Source organism: Coregonus clupeaformis, chromosome 16, assembly GCF_020615455.1.
Source record: "Coregonus clupeaformis isolate EN_2021a chromosome 16, ASM2061545v1, whole genome shotgun sequence".
In the NCBI taxonomy this organism is placed as follows: Eukaryota; Metazoa; Chordata; class Actinopteri; order Salmoniformes; family Salmonidae; genus Coregonus; species Coregonus clupeaformis.
In genome coordinates, this window is record NC_059207.1 from 58,782,593 (window position 1) to 58,799,418 (window position 16,826).

At 46.4% G+C, this 16,826-nt stretch overlaps 1 protein-coding gene across 6 annotated transcripts in view; it reads left to right on the forward strand.

The window, feature by feature from the left end:
- The window catches only part of cntrl (centriolin), a 79,261-nt gene that overhangs the window by 45,956 nt on the left and 16,479 nt on the right, over positions 1-16,826 (forward strand). For 4 of the 6 annotated variants that reach the window (XM_045225819.1, XM_045225816.1, XM_045225813.1 and 1 more), the window contains 13 exons: positions 26-181; positions 420-599; positions 979-1,086; positions 1,338-1,482; positions 1,678-1,841; positions 9,961-10,150; positions 10,319-10,644; positions 11,923-12,110; positions 12,382-12,562; positions 13,031-13,429; positions 14,200-14,364; positions 14,465-14,624; positions 15,175-15,290. In XM_045225819.1, the coding sequence (XP_045081754.1) occupies positions 26-181; positions 420-599; positions 979-1,086; positions 1,338-1,482; positions 1,678-1,841; positions 9,961-10,150; positions 10,319-10,644; positions 11,923-12,110; positions 12,382-12,562; positions 13,031-13,429; positions 14,200-14,364; positions 14,465-14,624; positions 15,175-15,290 (2,478 nt within the window). The remainder of the gene's footprint in view (positions 1-25; positions 182-419; positions 600-978; positions 1,087-1,337; positions 1,483-1,677; positions 1,842-9,960; positions 10,151-10,318; positions 10,645-11,922; positions 12,111-12,381; positions 12,563-13,030; positions 13,430-14,199; positions 14,365-14,464; positions 14,625-15,174; positions 15,291-16,826) is intronic. The other 2 variants (XM_045225817.1, XM_045225815.1) reach the window with 2 other exon arrangements.

The window sequence follows — 16,826 nt, forward strand, 5'->3', positions numbered from 1 at the left end:
GTTCATGGCATGTCCCACCCACCAGCAGGCAGCAAAGAGACTCGGTGAGGAGGAAATACTCTGGCTCCGGGAGGAACTGCAGGAGGCACGAGAGCTCCAAAAACTGACAGGCCAGCGGCTCCAGGAGGCTGAGGACAAGCGAGGGCTTTTGCTCGCTGAGCTGGAGGAACAAGACAAACAGGTCAATACTTTCACTGGTCAAAGGATCTACGAGGCTGATAAGTATAACACACAGGGAAAACACCATGTACCACTAGAGCTACTGTTTAGAAACCATTGTGGGAATGTATCACATCATAATTATAAATGAGTTATTGCTGAATGAATGGATATAGACGGACGGATAGACGGACAGATGGATGGAGAGAGAAATTGACTGACTCACTCGCTCACTGACTGTAGGGTCTTGTCTCCCCCAGATGGAAGTGGGCGAGTGTCGCACTCAGCAGCAGCTGCGGTCTCTGGACATGGAGCTGCGGGAGCTAAGAAGCTCCTTCACAACGGCAGACAAGATGGCCGCCCAGCAATTGAGTGCCACCAAAGAGCAGCTCAGCTCCTTACACACCACCGTGGAGCAAATCAACCAGGAGAGGGCTGAGGTGGGCGTCTCTTCATAAACAGAAACACCTATAGGTTGCATCCCAAATGGCACTCTATTCCCTAGATAGTGCACTACTTTTAACCAGAGCCCTATAGGACTAAATAAATCGCCCTAGACTAAATAACTCGCTCTCAACCTTTCATCGTCATATACTTTTGCGGTGCCGTCTGTGTGTAGAGAGACTGTTAGACTAAAGAGAATAGCTATTTTTGTCCTCAATTTCTCCCTTTCGTTCTCTTCTTTCCTCCTTCTCAAAATCCTCCTCTCGGACCTACTCTTTCAATACGGTTGAGAAGGAGGCGAGGAGTTAGGATGAGAGGAGTCGAGGAAAGACTAATTAAGATCGAGTCAATCTATTTGTGACTGTGTTAATGCAGGATGCGGAGGAGCTGGAGGGGTCTAGGGTTCTAGCAGCCGAGATCACTCAGAACCTGACCAAAGCCGAGGCTGAGATCCAGCTGCTGCAAAATCTACTGAAGGACAGGGTATTAAAAAAAGCTAGGACCAGAACTCATGCAGAAACAATGGCAGTGTCCCAAATGGCACCCTATTCCCTATATAGTACACTACTTTTGACCAGGGCCCATAGGGCTCTAGTCAAAAGTAGTGCACTATGTAGAGAATAGGGTGCCATTTGGAACAGACCCAGTGACATGTTGTACATGAGTAGAGATGTACTCTTATTTCACAATGTTTGTGCTCACCTGAGTAAGATTTGAAGTGTTCTTTCCATTAGATGCATTTGATGGACCGAAATAGCCTGGGGGGTATTTCAGACAACAGCATCCAACAGCAGGAGCTGGATCGACTGAAATTGGCCTTGACCAGACAAGAGGCCCAGACTAAGCGACTGCGGGAGCAGCTTGCCCTGGCTAGAGAGAGTTAGTCGGCTGAACAGTTGTCTTTTAGCCCTTTTTGTTTTAAGTCAGTCTTAACACCATAAAAACACCCCAATTAACCTATTATGCCTAGCCTTGTATGTCTTTCTGAAGCTTCGATGCCTGCATAAAAAAAAAATCATGTAATGTACTTTATTGCACTATAATCCACTTTGTTGTTGTTTTGTTGACATCCAGGATGTGACTTTGACTCCACAGAGAACAGCGGGCACCTGGAGGAGCTTATGGGGGAGGTGGGGGCTCTCAGGGAAAACCTGGTCCAGCAGAACCAGGTCTTATCCAGCCTCAGAGACCCTCACAGGACCAGGGGTCACTGGTACTACGTCCCATCATCCACAAATGTAAGGAACCACCACCACCACCACCACCTACCTACCACCCTGTGACTGTTTTAGTAGTTGATGGTTATGCTTAATGGGATTGTCGGAGTGTGTTTATGACTGCTACCTGGCTGCAATCTCAGAAGAACCCAGAACCAAATTGAGCTAGCGAATTCAGTTTCCTTCTGGGGAAGGAAACCACCTTCATGACATCCTGATTCGACAAAAGATATAGTGATGCACCGAAACATCAAAATAACATAAGTATCAACGCCTATATTTATTCAAATTAGTTTTTTCCCTGCCAAGAAGTTTCTTAAATCCTTTGTTGTTGTTGTAATGAATTATTTACAGTCACGTTTGTTTTCATCATATTTTAAATAACTTGTAGAAAATACACTTTATGCCACTGTCATAAAGCATTATGGCCATCCTGTGTCACTTTACTTGGACACATTTAATTTGTCACATGCGCCGAATACAACGTGTAGACCTTACCGTGAAATGCTTACTTACAAGCCCTTAACCAACAATGCAGTTCTAGAAATAGAGTTAAGAAAATATTTACTAAATAAAATACAAAAATAAAATTAGGCTAGGCCTAATAGGTGAATTGGGGTTTTGTATGGTGTTAAGACTGACTTAAACAAAAAGGGCTACAAGACAACTGTTCAGCCGACTAACTCTCTCCAATTAGGCCTATCTGGCTTATATGATCCTATCACCTACATGCCCTTTATATCAGTCATCAGTCAACAAGTGTGTGTCTTGTCCTGCTCCTGAAATCTGCTCCTGCTTTCATCCCAGTCATCATCAGCAGAGCATTGGGGTAGATGCATGTCTGACATCAATGTGAGCGCAATTACAATATCATTTAATATGGTGTATTTCAAAAATATGTAACATAAACATACTGTTGACACAGGCTATGGTGTGATCGAATGTTTTGCCTTGTTTTGTGGGTTTTGACACTCATGTATGTGTCATAACCAGCCATGAAATAATGCAATATGTGTCACAACAGGTCTAAATATCTATCATGACAGTGTTATAACATGTTATGTCAGCTGTTATGGCATATTATGACCGTGTGAGTTGAGTGAGAACACATTCTCATTTACAGCAACGACCTGGGGAATAGTTACAGGGGAGAGGAGGGGGGAATGAATGAGCCAATTGGAAGCTGGGGATGATTAGGTGGCCAAGATTGAATGAGGGCCAGATTTGGAATTTGGCCAGGACACCGGGGTTAACACCCCTACTCTTGCGATAAGTGCCATGGGATCTTTAGTGACCACAGAGAGTCAGGATACCTGTTTAACGTCCCATCCGAAAGGCCACACCCTGCACAGGGCAATGTTCCCAATCACTGCCCTGGGGAATTTGGTTTTTTTTTTTATCAGAGGAAAGAGTGCCTCCTACTGGCCCTCCAACACCACTTCCAGCAGCATCTGGTCTCCCATCCAGGGACCGACCAGGACCAATCCTGCTTAGCTTCAGAGGCAAGCCAGCAGTGGGATGCAGGGTGACGCTGGATGTCAAGTAAAGTGTTACCATTAAGCTGGAAGCAGCAATGCCGGGGTTCAAGCTGTGAACCCACTGTGCCGCCATCAGGACATATTGGACACATGGCCCTAGGGTGAGCTACTTCTGTACTCCTTACCACACTTGGCAAATAACAGAACTCAAAATCAACCAGATCAGGCAATATGCTTTTGATGTATTTTGGACATTTGTTTATGATATTGACTACTTTAAACGTCGTCTTCTCCTGAACCGCTGGACCGTTCGGTACCAAATTTGGTATATAGTATCTATGGTTGCACGTCTTTAACCCCCTAGAGTCGATTTATGTACTGGTGTGTCAATCTAAGTAACATAAAAGAATCCCCATCAAAATCTGTCAGTTTAAGCAAGAGATATGTTTTTTTTTCTCAATCCACCGCATTGGCCGATGTCACACTTCCGCATCTGCGGTGAAAGGTGGCAGAGCTAGAGCGGTGTTTGTCAGACCATGAGACATCCAGAAAAATCAGTCTTCTCATGTAAACGTCTGTAGGGTCCAAACAGTTTGGCCTACAAACTATTATGAAAGGGGAGTCTCTCACGAACATGGTGATGGTCTCCGTTTTGCTCTACGACCCCCACAAGTGTCAGGGGACTTGTCTTAAATTGGTACTGTCTATTTGCCAACTTCTGTTTGGTAGTGTCCGAACCGTTTGGACTATAAACTAATGGTGTTCTCTGTTTTGCCATACGACCCCCCATAAGTGTCACGGGACTTGACTGAAGGTAACCAGTACCGTTTATTTATTTATTTTACTAATGGAAGTATGTAGGTAGTTTTTTGCCTACCCAAAAAAAGGGGTTAAATACACTACATGACCATAAGTATGTGGACTTGCTTCCATTCAGCCAAAAGAGCATTAGTGAGGTCAGGCACTGATGTTGGGCGATTAGGCCTGGCTCGTATCATCCCAAAGGTGTTCGATGGGTTTGAGGGTCAGGGCTCTGTGCAGGCCAGTTAAGTTCTTCCACACCGATCTCGACAAACCATTTCTGTATGGACTTCGCTTTGTACACGGGGGCATTGTCAATATGAAACAGGCAAGGGCCTCCCTCAAACTGTTGCCACAAAGTTTGAAGCACAGAATCCCAAGTGGCGCAGTGGTCTAAGGCACTGCATCGCAGTGCTAGCTGTGCCACTAGAGATCCTGGTTCGAGTCCAGGCTCTGTCGCAGCCGGCCGCGACCGGGAGACCCATGGGCGGCGCACAATTGGTCCAGCGTCGTCCAAGGTAGAGGAGGGTTTGGCCGGCAGGGATGTGGGTTCGTTTCCCACGGGGGGCCAGTATGAAAACAAAAAAGACATTCACTAACTGTAAGTCGCTCTGGATAAGAGCGTCTGCAATTTTTTAAAATAGAATTATAAAAAATTATTAGAATCGTCTAGAATGTCATTTTATGCTGCAGCGTTAAGATTTCCCTTCGCTAGAACTAAGGGGCCTAGCCCAAACCATGAAAAACAGACACATACCATTATTCCTCCTCCACCAAACTTTACAGTTGGCACTATGCATTCGAGCAGGTAGCGTTCTCCTTTCATCCATCAAACCCACATTCGTCCGTCGGACTGCCAGATGGTGAAGCGTGATTCATCACTCCAGAGAACGTGTTTCCAGTGCTCCAGAGTCCAATGGCGGCGAGCTTTACAACACTACAGCCGACGCTTCGCATTGCGCATGGTGATCTTAGGCTTGTGTGCGGCTGCTCGGCCATGGAAAATTTCATGAAGCTCCCGACGTACATTTCTTGTGCTGACGTTGCTTCCAGAGGCAGTTTGGAACTCGGTATTGAGTGTTGCAACCGAGGACAGAAGATTTTTAAGCGCTATGCGCTTCAGCACTTGGCGGTCCCGTTCTGTGAGCTTGTGTGGCCTACCACTTTGCGGCTGAGCCGTTGTTGCTCCTTGACATTTCCACTTCACAAAACAGCACTTACAGTTGACCGGGGCAGCTCTAACAGGGCAGAAATTTGACGAACTGACTTGTTGGAAAGGTGGCATCCTATGACTGTGCCACGTTGAAAGTCACTGAGCTATTCAGTAAGGCCATTCTACTGCCAATGTTTGTCTATGGAGATTGCATGGCTCTGTGCTAGATTTTATACACCTTTCAGCAACGGGTGTGGCTGAAATAGCCAAATCCACTAATTTGAAGGGGTGTCCACATACTTTAGTATATAGTGTGTGTAAAAAAAATTATAATAATAATACATCAAAAAAAAAAACGTATATCTCAGCAAAAAACAGAAACGTCCTCTCACTGTCAACTGCGTTTATTTTTAGCAAACTTAACATGTGTAAATATTTCTATGAACATAACAAGATTCAACAACTGAGACATAAACTGAACATGTTCCACAGACATGTGACTAACAGAAATTGAATAATGTGTCCCTGAACAAAGGGGGGGTCAAAATCAAAAGTAACAGTCAGTATCTGGTGTGGCCACCAGCTGCATTAAGTGCTGCAGTGCATCTCCTCCTCATGGACTGCACCAGATTTACCAGTTCTTGCTGTGAGATGTTACCCCTCTCTTCCACCAAGGCACCTGCAAGTTCCCAGACATTTCTAGGGGGAATGACCCGAGCCCTCTCCCGCCGATTCAACAGGTCCCAGACATGCTCAATGGGATTGAGATCCGGGCTGTTCGCTGGCCATGGCAGAACACTGACATTCCTGTCTTGCAGGAAATTACGCACAGAACGAGCAGTATTGCTGGTGGTATTGTCATGCTGGAGGGTCATGTCAGGATGAGCCTGCAGGAAGTGTACCACATGAGGGAGGAGGATGTCTTCCCTGTAAAATACAGCGTTGAGATTGCCTGCAATGACCACAAGCTCAGTCCGATGATGCTGTGACACACCGCCTCAGACCATGACAGACCCTCCACCTCCAAATCGATCCCGCTCCAGAGTACAGGCCTCGGTGTAATGCTCATTCCTTCGACGATAAACGCGAATCCGACCATCACCCCTGGTGAGACAAAAACGTGACTCGTCAGTGAAGAGCACTTTTTGCCAGTCCTGTCTGGTCCAGCGACGGTGGGTTTGTGCCCATAGGCGACGTTGTTGCCGGTGATGTCTGGTGAGGACCTGCCTTACAACAGGCCTACAAGCCCTCAGTCCAGCCTCTCTCAGCCTATTGCGGACACTCTGAGCACTGAAGGAGGGATTGTGTGTTCCTCAAATCAAATAAAATTTTATTTGTCACATACACGTGTTTAGCAGATGTTAAAGCGGGTGTAGCGAAATGCTTATGCTTCTAGCTCTGACAATGCAGTAATATCTAACAATTTCACAACATACAGTCATGGTCAAAAGTTTGGAGAATGACACAAATATTAATTTTCACAAAGTCTGCTGCCTCAGTTTTTATGATGGCAATTTGCATATACTCCAGAATGTTATGAAGAGTGATCAGATGGATTGCAATGAATTGCAAAGTCCCTCTTTGCCATGAAAATGAACTTAATCCCCCAAAAACATTTCCACTGCATTTCAGCCCTGTCACAAAAGGACCAGCTGACATCATGTCAGTGATTCTCTCGTTAACACAGGTGAGTGTTGACGAGGACAAGGCTGGAGATCACTCTGTCATGCTGATTGAGTTAGAATAACAGTGGAAGTTTTAAAAGGAGGGTGGTGCTTGAAATCATTGTTCTTCCTCTGTTAACCATGGTTACCTGCAAGGAAACACGTGCCGTCATCATTGCTTTGCACAAAAAGGGCTTCACAATCAACCATTTATCGGATCATCAAGAACTTCAAGGAGAGAGGTTCAATTGTTGTGAAGAAGGCTTCAGGGCGCCCAAGAAAGTCCAGCAAGCCACAGGACCGTCTCCTAAAGTTGATTCAGCTGCGGGATCGGGGCACCACCAGTGCAGAGCTTGCTCAGGAATGGCAGCAGGCAGGTGTGAGTGCATCTGCACGCACAGTGAGGCGAAGACTTTTGGAGGATAGCCTGGTGTCAAGAAGGGAAGCGAGGAAGCCACTTCTCTCCAGGAAAAACATCAGCGACAGACTGATATTCTGCAAAAGGTACAGGGATTGGACTGCTGAGGACAGGGGTAAAGTTAATTTCTCTGATGAATCCCCTTTCCGATTGTTTGGGACATCTGGAAAAAAGCTTGTCTGGAGAAGACAAGGTGAGCGCTACCATCAGTCCTGTGTCATGCCAACAGTAAAGCATCCTGAGACCATTCATGTGTGGGGTTGCTTCTCAGCCAAGGGAGTGGGCTCACTCACAATTTTGCCTAAGAACACAGCCATGAATAAAGAATGGTACCAAAACATCCTCAGAGAGCAACTTCTCCCAACCATCCAAGAACAGTTTGGTGACGAACAATGCCTTTTCCAGCATGATGGAGCACCTTGCCATAAGGCAAAAGTGATAACTAAGTGGCTCGGGGAACAAAACATCGACATTTTGCGTCCATGGCCAGGAAACTCCCCAGACCTTAATCCCATTGAGAACTTGTGGTCAATCCTCAAGAGGCGGGTGGACAAACAAAAACCCACAAATTCTGACAAACTCCAAGCAGTGATTATGCAAGAATGGGCTGCCATCAGTCAGGATGTGGCCCAGAAGTTAATTGACAGCATACCAGGGCAGATTGCAGAGGTCTTGAAAAAGAAGGGTCAACACTGCAAATATTGACACTTTGCATAAACTTAAGGTAATTGTCAGTAAAAGCCTTTGACACTTATGGAATGCTTGTAATTATACTTCAGTATACCATAGTAACATCTGACAAAAATATCTAAAAACACTGAAGCAGCAAACTTTGTGAAGACCAATACTTGTCATTCTCAAATCTTTTGACCACGACTGTATACCTAATACACACAAAACTAGTAAGGAATGGAATTTAAGAAAATATACATATATGGACAAACAATGACAGAGCGGCATGGACTAAGATACAGTAGAATATTATAGAATAGAATGCAGTATATACATATGGAGATGAGTAGTGCAAGATATGTAAACATTATTAAAGTGACTGTAAACATTAAGAAATTGAACACTAGTCACTTTAATAAAGTGGCCAGTGATTTCAATAGGCAGCAGCAGCCTCTAATGTGCTAGTGATTGCTATTTAACAGTCTGATGGCCTTGAGATAGAAGCTGTTTTTCATTCTCTCGGTACCAGCTTTGATGCACCTGCACTGACCTCGCCTTCTGGATGATAGCGGGGTGAACAGGCAGTGGCTCGGGTGGTTGATGTCCTTGATGATCTTTTTGTCCTTCCTGTGACATCGGCTGTATGTGTCTTGGAGGGCAGGTAGTTTGCCCCCGATAATGCGTTCGGCAGACCGCACCACCCTCTGGAGAGCCCTGCGGTTGCGGGCGGTGCAGTTGCCGTACCAGGTGGTGATACAGCCCGACAGGATGCTCTCAATGTTGTTGTTGCCATCCTGTACCTGTTCCGCAGGTGTGATGTTCGGATGTACCGATCCTGTGCAGGTGTTGTTACACGTGGTCTGCCACTGCGAGGACGATCAGCTTTCCGTCCTGTCTCCCTGTCTTAAGCGTCTCACAGTACGGACATTGCAATTTATTGCCCTGGCCACATCTACAGTCCTCATGCCTCCTTGCGGCATGCCTAAGGCACGTTCACGCAGATGAGCAGGGACCCTGGGCATTATTCTTTTGGTGTTTTTCAGAATCAGTAGAAATTGCCTACCGTCTGTAAGCTGTTAGTGTCTTAACGACCGTTGCACAGGTGCATGTTCATTCATTGTTTATGGTTCATTGAACAAGCATGGGAAACAGTGTTTAACCCTTTACAATGAAGATCTGTGAAGTTATTTGGATTTTTACGAATTAAAAAATTAAGAAAAACCCTTGAATGAGTAGGTGTGTCCAAACCTTTGACTGGTACTGTATATAAACTCAGCAAAAAAAGAAACGTCCTGTCACAACATGACTGATTGGCTCAAACGCATTAAGAAGGAAAGAAATTCCACAAATTAACTTTTAAGAAGGCACACCTGTTAATTGAAATGCATTCCAGGTGACTACATCATGAAGCTGGTTGAGAGAATGCCAAGAGTGTGCAAAGCTGTCATCAAGGCAATGGGTGGCTATTTGAAGAATGTCAAATATAAAATATATTTTGATTTGTTTAAAACTTTTTTGGTTACAACATGATTCCATATGTGTTATTTCATAGTTTTGATGACTTCACTATTATTCTACAATGTAGAAAATAGTAAAAATAAAGAAAAACCCTGGAATGAGTATGTGTGTCCAAACTTTTGACTGGTACTGAATGTTAACGTCTGTGGTGAGAGATTTAGGCTGCAACAAACTGTGTAGTGTGTGTAAAGCCTAAGTTATACCATATATATGCAAAGCAAGAATGTAAAATGGCGATCCTGTTTACTTGCGTCGAGTTTATAACTGCGGAGCTGTACACCTCTGCGTATTTTTCCTGCACAACTACTCAGGATCGCATTTTTGCGTAGCTATTTCTAGTTCTTATATTGCATTTGGTATAAATTAGGCTTAAGGCTGATTTTGTACAGGACTAATGTACTATAGTTTTATTGTCTGTTTCTCCTTGTTCCGTCAGGCTCCCAGTTTAGGTTCTCAGGGCACTCAGGATTCAGGTCTAGGGTTGCAGTATCCTTCCTCGCCTGACAAGGGGCACCGCAGCAGCAGGCGCAGGGGGGTCCGTAGGGATAGAGGCCCCCAGCCTGGTGGGGGATATTGGGTCTACTCCCCTCCGGCGCACACATCCTCACACACTTACAGAGGAAGAGGTATGTACAGGCACATTGCGATTTTCCTCTGAGACCTCTGTAGTTACACTACGATACAGCAAACAGTGAGAGTCAACACAGCAACGTGTGTGTGCACGCACGCATCTGTGTATATCGGTGTGTATCTGTACGTGTGTGGAATTTCTGTGCGTGTGCTTGACCCCTCAGGTGAGGCGAGGGACAGTGGTGGTGAGAGCGACGTGGCAGACTGCAGCTCCTCTGGGACGGGGACTGGGGATCACTTCAGCCATCCCCCTGGCTCGGCCATCTACACCATGCTGCCTGACGGTTCGCCCCTGCCCCCTGGCTCTGTGATCTATGCCCCCCCTGCGGCCAGCCTGGCGGTCAGTCCCGGGACGGTCATCTACGGGCCTCCTCCACAGGGGGCCCACCTGGTCTATGGCCCCAGCCCCAGCAGCCTCTCTGGGCCCTGGCTCGGAGTCAGCCTCCCCACCGGGGTGCTCCACTGCAACATGCCGGGGCACCAGGAGATGGTGGGTGACCTGGATGAGATGATGATGATTCCGAATGGTTTTAATGGGCTAATCCAGTGTTTCCCAATCCTGGTCGTGGGGGCCCAAAGGGTTCTGCTTTTTGACCAAGCACTAACACACTTGATTCAACTAACCAGCTCATCATCAAGCCTTTGATGATTTGAATTAATCAAAATCTAAAAGTTGCACCCCCTTTTGGGTCCCCAGGACCAAGATTGGAAAACACCGGGCTAATCTATGATATGACCACTAAAAATATATTGAAAATGCATTAACTAAAATGATGCCTTCCAGACTAACAGATACCTCTTTGCACTGGCTCCAACCTGGGTGGCGTTCAGAAGGTTACAACGTGCTGAACGTCACCGAGACGCCATTCCTTACTCTAGCCACATGTCAGAGAGGCATGTCTGTTCTATGCATAGTATCTCTATCTGAGTGCTCCACAACACTGTGCTCTCCTGACCCCGGATCTCTCTAACATGCTGAACACACCGCTCGCGTGCCGCACATGTTGCTTTTGTCCACCCACACCAGACACGATCAGGACAAAATATTGATTGAAATATCAAAATGAACTCTGAACCAACTATATTAATTTGGGGACAGGTCGAAAAGCATTAAATATTTATGGCAATTTAGCTAGCTAATTTGTCCAGGGTTATAAACATTGGGTTGTTATTTTACCTAAAATGCACAAGGTCCTCTACTCCGACAATTAATCTCCCCTCCTTCAGGTTTCTTCTTCTTCTTTGGATTTATATGGTGGTTGGCAACCAACTTTAAGGTGCATTACCACCACCAACTGGACTGGAGTGTGGACCTCAGTTCATCTTTCAATCACCCACGTGGGTATATGCTCCTAAAAACCAATGAGGAGATGGGAGAGACAGGACTTGCAGTGCGTCAAGCGTCACAAATGGAACCAAGTTCTATTTTAGCACCTGGCTACGCAGACGCTCGCGAGCAGTGGGTGCAATGATTGAATAACATGTATGTGTACATTTATTTTGCAACGCTCGCACACGCGACATGGGCGGTGTGGTCAGCATGTATGCCCTAAAAGTGTGTGTGTGTGTGTGTGTGTGTGTGTGTGTGTGTGTGTGTGTGTGTGTGTGTGTGTGTGTGTGTGTGTGTGTGTGTGTGTGTGTGTGTGTGTGTGTGTGTGTGTGTGTGTGTGTGTGTGTGTGTGTGTGTGTGTGTGTGTGTGTGTGTGTGTGTGTGTGTGTGTGTGTGTGTGTGTGTGTGTGTGTGTGTGTGCGTTCGTTCATCTGTCAGGAGAGGGAGCTGGCCAGGCTGGAGCAGCTGGTGGAGGAACAGCAGCGTGGCAGCCAGGGCCCAGGGGAGGAGGAGAGGCAGGCCCATGTGGAGAGGGATGTGCTCCGTCTCCAGGAGCAGCGCACACAGCTCAGACTGGAGCTCAGAGAGCTCCGGAGAGCCTTAAGCCAACTTCACCGCCGCCGCAGGTACGGTAACCCTCAGCTCTCGCAGTTCCAGCAGGGTTGAGGTCAATTTGAATTGAAGTCAAAATGGAAAAAACCTTTGACATAATCAGCTTCTCCTTTTCAGCTTATTGAGAAGTCATTGAAAAGAGATGCCCTTTTTTTCAATTATTGGATTAGAATTGTACTTTACTTCTTGAATTGACTGACTTCAATTTGAATTGAACCCCACCCTGCAGTCCAGTACATCATGTTTTTTTGGAGACTAAAAGACCAACGTGTGTGGCGTCCTCAGGGAGGTGCTGGAGGGCCGAGGGGGCTCAGAGGTTGTGGAGGAGTCCCTGCGGCACCACGGGGCTCTGCTGGATGAGGTAGAGTGTTTGGAGAAGACCCTGCTCCGCCGCAGGGCTGAACTCAGGGAGGCAGACCGACTGCTGCTGGAGGCTCAGAGCAGTCTGAAGGAAACAAGGACCAAGGTCACATATACAATGTTATTAGGAAGTGTATATTCGACCGGCAGAAGAAAACGTACGCTTAGACATAAGGGTTGAAATAAATAAATGAATGTTAGCATTAAGGTTAGCATACCGCCGTCCACCGCCATTGATTTTCTGCCAGTCGAATATACACTGCCATATTCTTATTACCTCTTGAGTGGCAGAATGGAGCGAGGGGTACATTTACGGGTGGTCATAAATAGCCCCCTTCATTTAAGGGGGGGAGGGGGTGCAGTAGTCGGTTATCAGCAGCTTGATAGTCTGTCCTTCTGGTTTAAAATATTATAGGTGAATTACTGACCATCTTACATTTGAAGACTTTGTTGTTGGTGAATGGTGATATTTGTCTGTAGTGCCATCTCTTGTATCATGAGCCAGCAGTGTTGTCACAGACTGTTTCATGTGACACTGGTGTTGTAACAGACTGTTTCATGTGACCCTGTGTAGAACAAAGAGACTCTCCAGCAGCACACTGAGGCCCGGAAGCGGCTCGTTGACACAGAGCGGAATCTGGAGGAGATGGAACTCCGTGCTCGGGACAGCGCCTCCTTGCTGGTGGAAGCCAAACAACATCTCAGGGATCTGCAGGAGGAGCTCCAGGAGCTGAGGAAACGCAAGGAGGAGCAGGGAGACACTCTGCAGAGGGTGGAGCAGGTGGTGGCTGCGCGCGACCTGGAGTTCCAAGAGGTCAACAAGAAGGTGAAGCGAGCCAGTGAGCGATTGGAGGACCTCCGGAGCCAGCTTCTGGAGACCCAGAGCAAGGCGTCCACACTGCTGGACACCTGCAAACAGTCTGAGAGCACCCTCGCCCAACGCAGGAGCGAGCTAGAGCGACTCAACATTCAGGTATTGCAATGACATTCTTACTTTCTTTGTCACAATGTCAAGTCAAAATGTATTTAAAGGGGTCACAACACACTTAGCCTCAACGAGAACTCTAATCGGGAAGCCTGGTGAAGTCTATGGCCGAAATTAGCTAAAATGGGGTGGAGAACCGGTGTAAATCAGTGATGCCTCGCAACACGTCAAACTAATCAAATGCCTTTCTTGGATGCAGCTTAACACACCGCACTCCTTCAACTGGCATGTGATGGAGGGTTCTTGAAATGTAACAAGTAATACAAATGTAACCGCTGGAAGCCAGCAGATCCATTCAAACTTTTCGGGTTTTCCAAAGGAGGTGTGATGATAATTTTTGATGAAAAAGGTATGGCTACGTGAGACTACAACACACTTTACAAGATTAAAAAGAGGAACAAAACAAAGCATGAATAAAGGGGAAGGTAGAGAACAATAAACTGTAACAATGGATCGTAACACTAGGGGAACTCGCCGGTAACCACGTTAGCCTCATTTAAATGCACTGATGTTCATAGCCTGGTCGATAGTCACAGACCTGTTTGTATCAATAATGTGCCAATGACCAATTAGTAGTTGGCAGCAAGACAGCACAAACGGATCTGGGACCAGGCTATGATGTGCTGGCTCTTGTTCTCTAAAAACTGTGTTTCTGCTAACGTTAGCAAACGTTCACGACCAATATACATTTTAATGGAATAGGTTAGCTAGCATCGGCTAACGTTCGTAAAATATCCACCTTGTTGAACACATCCCAGGGGGCCTCGCAGCAGGAGGAGCTATCTGTCCTGGACAGGAGGCTAGGTCAGTGGCGTGAGGAGGAGTGGGCGCTGCAAGAAAGGAAGGAGCAGCAGCGGCTGAGTCTGGAGGAGGCGCTGCGACAGGGAGAGGAGGAGACCCATGAGCTGCACCGACGCATCAAGGTGAGCAGTGAGCAAGCACACAACTAGTGTTAGCAAAGCAGCTAAGCGTGTGTGTGACGTGTTGAAATGACGGCGTATGTAACTGTGTGTGTGTATGTAGGCACTGCAGGGGGATGTAGAGCTGCTCTATGTCCAGAAGGGTGAGCTGGAAGCCCAGCTGACTGAGAGGAGGGCCAGCGTGGCTGCACTCAAACAGCAGGGAGATCGGGAGGAGGAGATAATTCAGAGTGTCCGCTCACAGATCAACAAGCACAAAGCAGGTAACCAGCCCTAGCGTGAGTCACACACACCTAACTCACCTAGTTCTACATTGCTGTTAGATTGACACGGTCAGAGGGTTTTGCTCAAGGCCCAGACCCTAAATAGCCTGGTCCCAGAGCTGTTTGTGCTCTGGCGAACTCCATTGCTCATTGTCAAGCCAAACATGTTTGGCATGACAATAAGTGACAAGGAGTTGGCATGATGGCACAAACAGACTGGCACTCAGGCTACGCCCAAAAGTCTCATGATAGCAAGGTACAGACATCCCAATAACTGTGAACAGTATAGTAGAGTAAAACTATGTCCAAATGATTACATTATTATTAGTGCAAGACCTGCCGTTGAGCAGGAAGTGTGAGTACAGCAGGAAAGCTAGTGCAGCTCTAGAATCAGAAAGTGTAGACATGGCATAAGATCATGAACCGTGAGGTTACTCTGCACTTCAATGCCTATGTATTACTATATAGTAGTAACCTTATAGAGTTGTGCAGTTTGATGACTGTGTGTGTCATTGTATGTGTTTGTGCTTGCGCATGTGTGTGTGTGCAGAGCTGAAGCACGTTCTGGAGATGTTACAGATGGAGGCCCAGGAGCTGCAGGGGGTGAAGCTGCGGCATGACCAGCACCTGGACCAGCTGGAGAGGAGTCAGGAGAGCCTGCTGCAGGTCAGAGATCACTCATAACACTGACTGGGTCTCAAATTGCACCTTATTGAGGTCTGTGACTGTTCGAATAGCAAAAATGGTTTGGTGCACATTTTCCTCCGCTCTTGACTGCATGTGCTGCCATAGAAATAGAATGGGCATCCCCATTCAAGTCAATTATGGTATAATGGGTGGACTGGCGGCCATTGCGAGTGTACGCATAGGAGCAAAGCAGGAAGTAAAAGCAGGAAGTGCACCCATCAATACAGGGCATTCGGAAAGTATTCAGACCCCTTCCCTTTTTCCACATTTTGTTACATTACAGCCTTATTCTAAAATTGATTACATTATTTTTTCCCCTCATCAATCTACACACGATACCCCATAATGACAAAGCGAAAACAGGTTTTTAGAAATGTTTGCAAATTTATTACAAATAAAAACAGAATTACCTTATGTACATAAGTATTTTGCAATGAGACTCGAACCCTTTGCTATGAGACTCGAAATTGAGCTCCGGTGCATCCTGTTTCCATTGATCATCCTTGAGATGTTTCTACAACTTGATTGGAGTCCACATGTGGTAAATGTAATTCATTGGACATGATTTGGAAAGGCGCACACCTGTCCCACAGTTGAGCGTGCATGTCAGAGCAAAAACCAAGCCATGAGGTCAAAGGAATTGTCCGTAGAGCTCCAAGACAGGATTGTGTCGAGGCACAGATCTGGGGAAGGGTACCAAAAAATTTCTGCAGCATTGAAGGTCCCCAAGAACACAGTGGCCTCCATATTATTCTTAAATGGAAGAAGTTTGGAACCACCAAGACTCTTCCTAGAGCTGGCTGCCCGGCCAAACTGAGCAATCGGGGGAGAAGGGCCTTGGTCAAGGAGGTGACCAAAACCCGTTGGTCACTCTGACAGAGCTCCAGAGTTCCTCCGTGGAGATGGGAGATATATAATGGCGCTGGAGATGGCTGCCGTTTTACGGGCTTCTAACCAATTGTGATATTTTGTGTGTTTTTTCGCGTTGTTTGTAACTTAATTTGTACATAATGTTTCTGCCACCGTCTCTTATGACTGAAAATAGCTTTTGGATATCAGAACAGCGATTACTCACCTCGAACTGGACAAAGATTTTTTCTTTAACGAGTCGGACGTGAAGGATTTACTCCAGATGCCAGACCAGGCCCAAATCCCTGTCATTCGCATGAAGATGCCGATACAGGGGACGCAGGTCCGGGTCCCTTGTTAGAATTCGTTGGCGAGTAGGTAACCTGCCTCTACCATCCATCCTATTGGCCAACGTGCAATCATTGGATAATAAACTGGATGAGCTCCGTTCAAGACTATCCTACCAACGGGACATTTAAAAACTGTAATATCTTATGTTTCACCAAGTCGTGGCTGAACGACGACATGGATAATATACAGTTGGCTGGTTTTTCCGTGCATCGGCAAGACAGATCAGTTGCCTCCGGTAAGACAAAGGGTCTATTTGTCAATAACAGCTGGTGTACGAAATCAAATATTAAGGAAGTCTCAAGGTTATGCTCACCT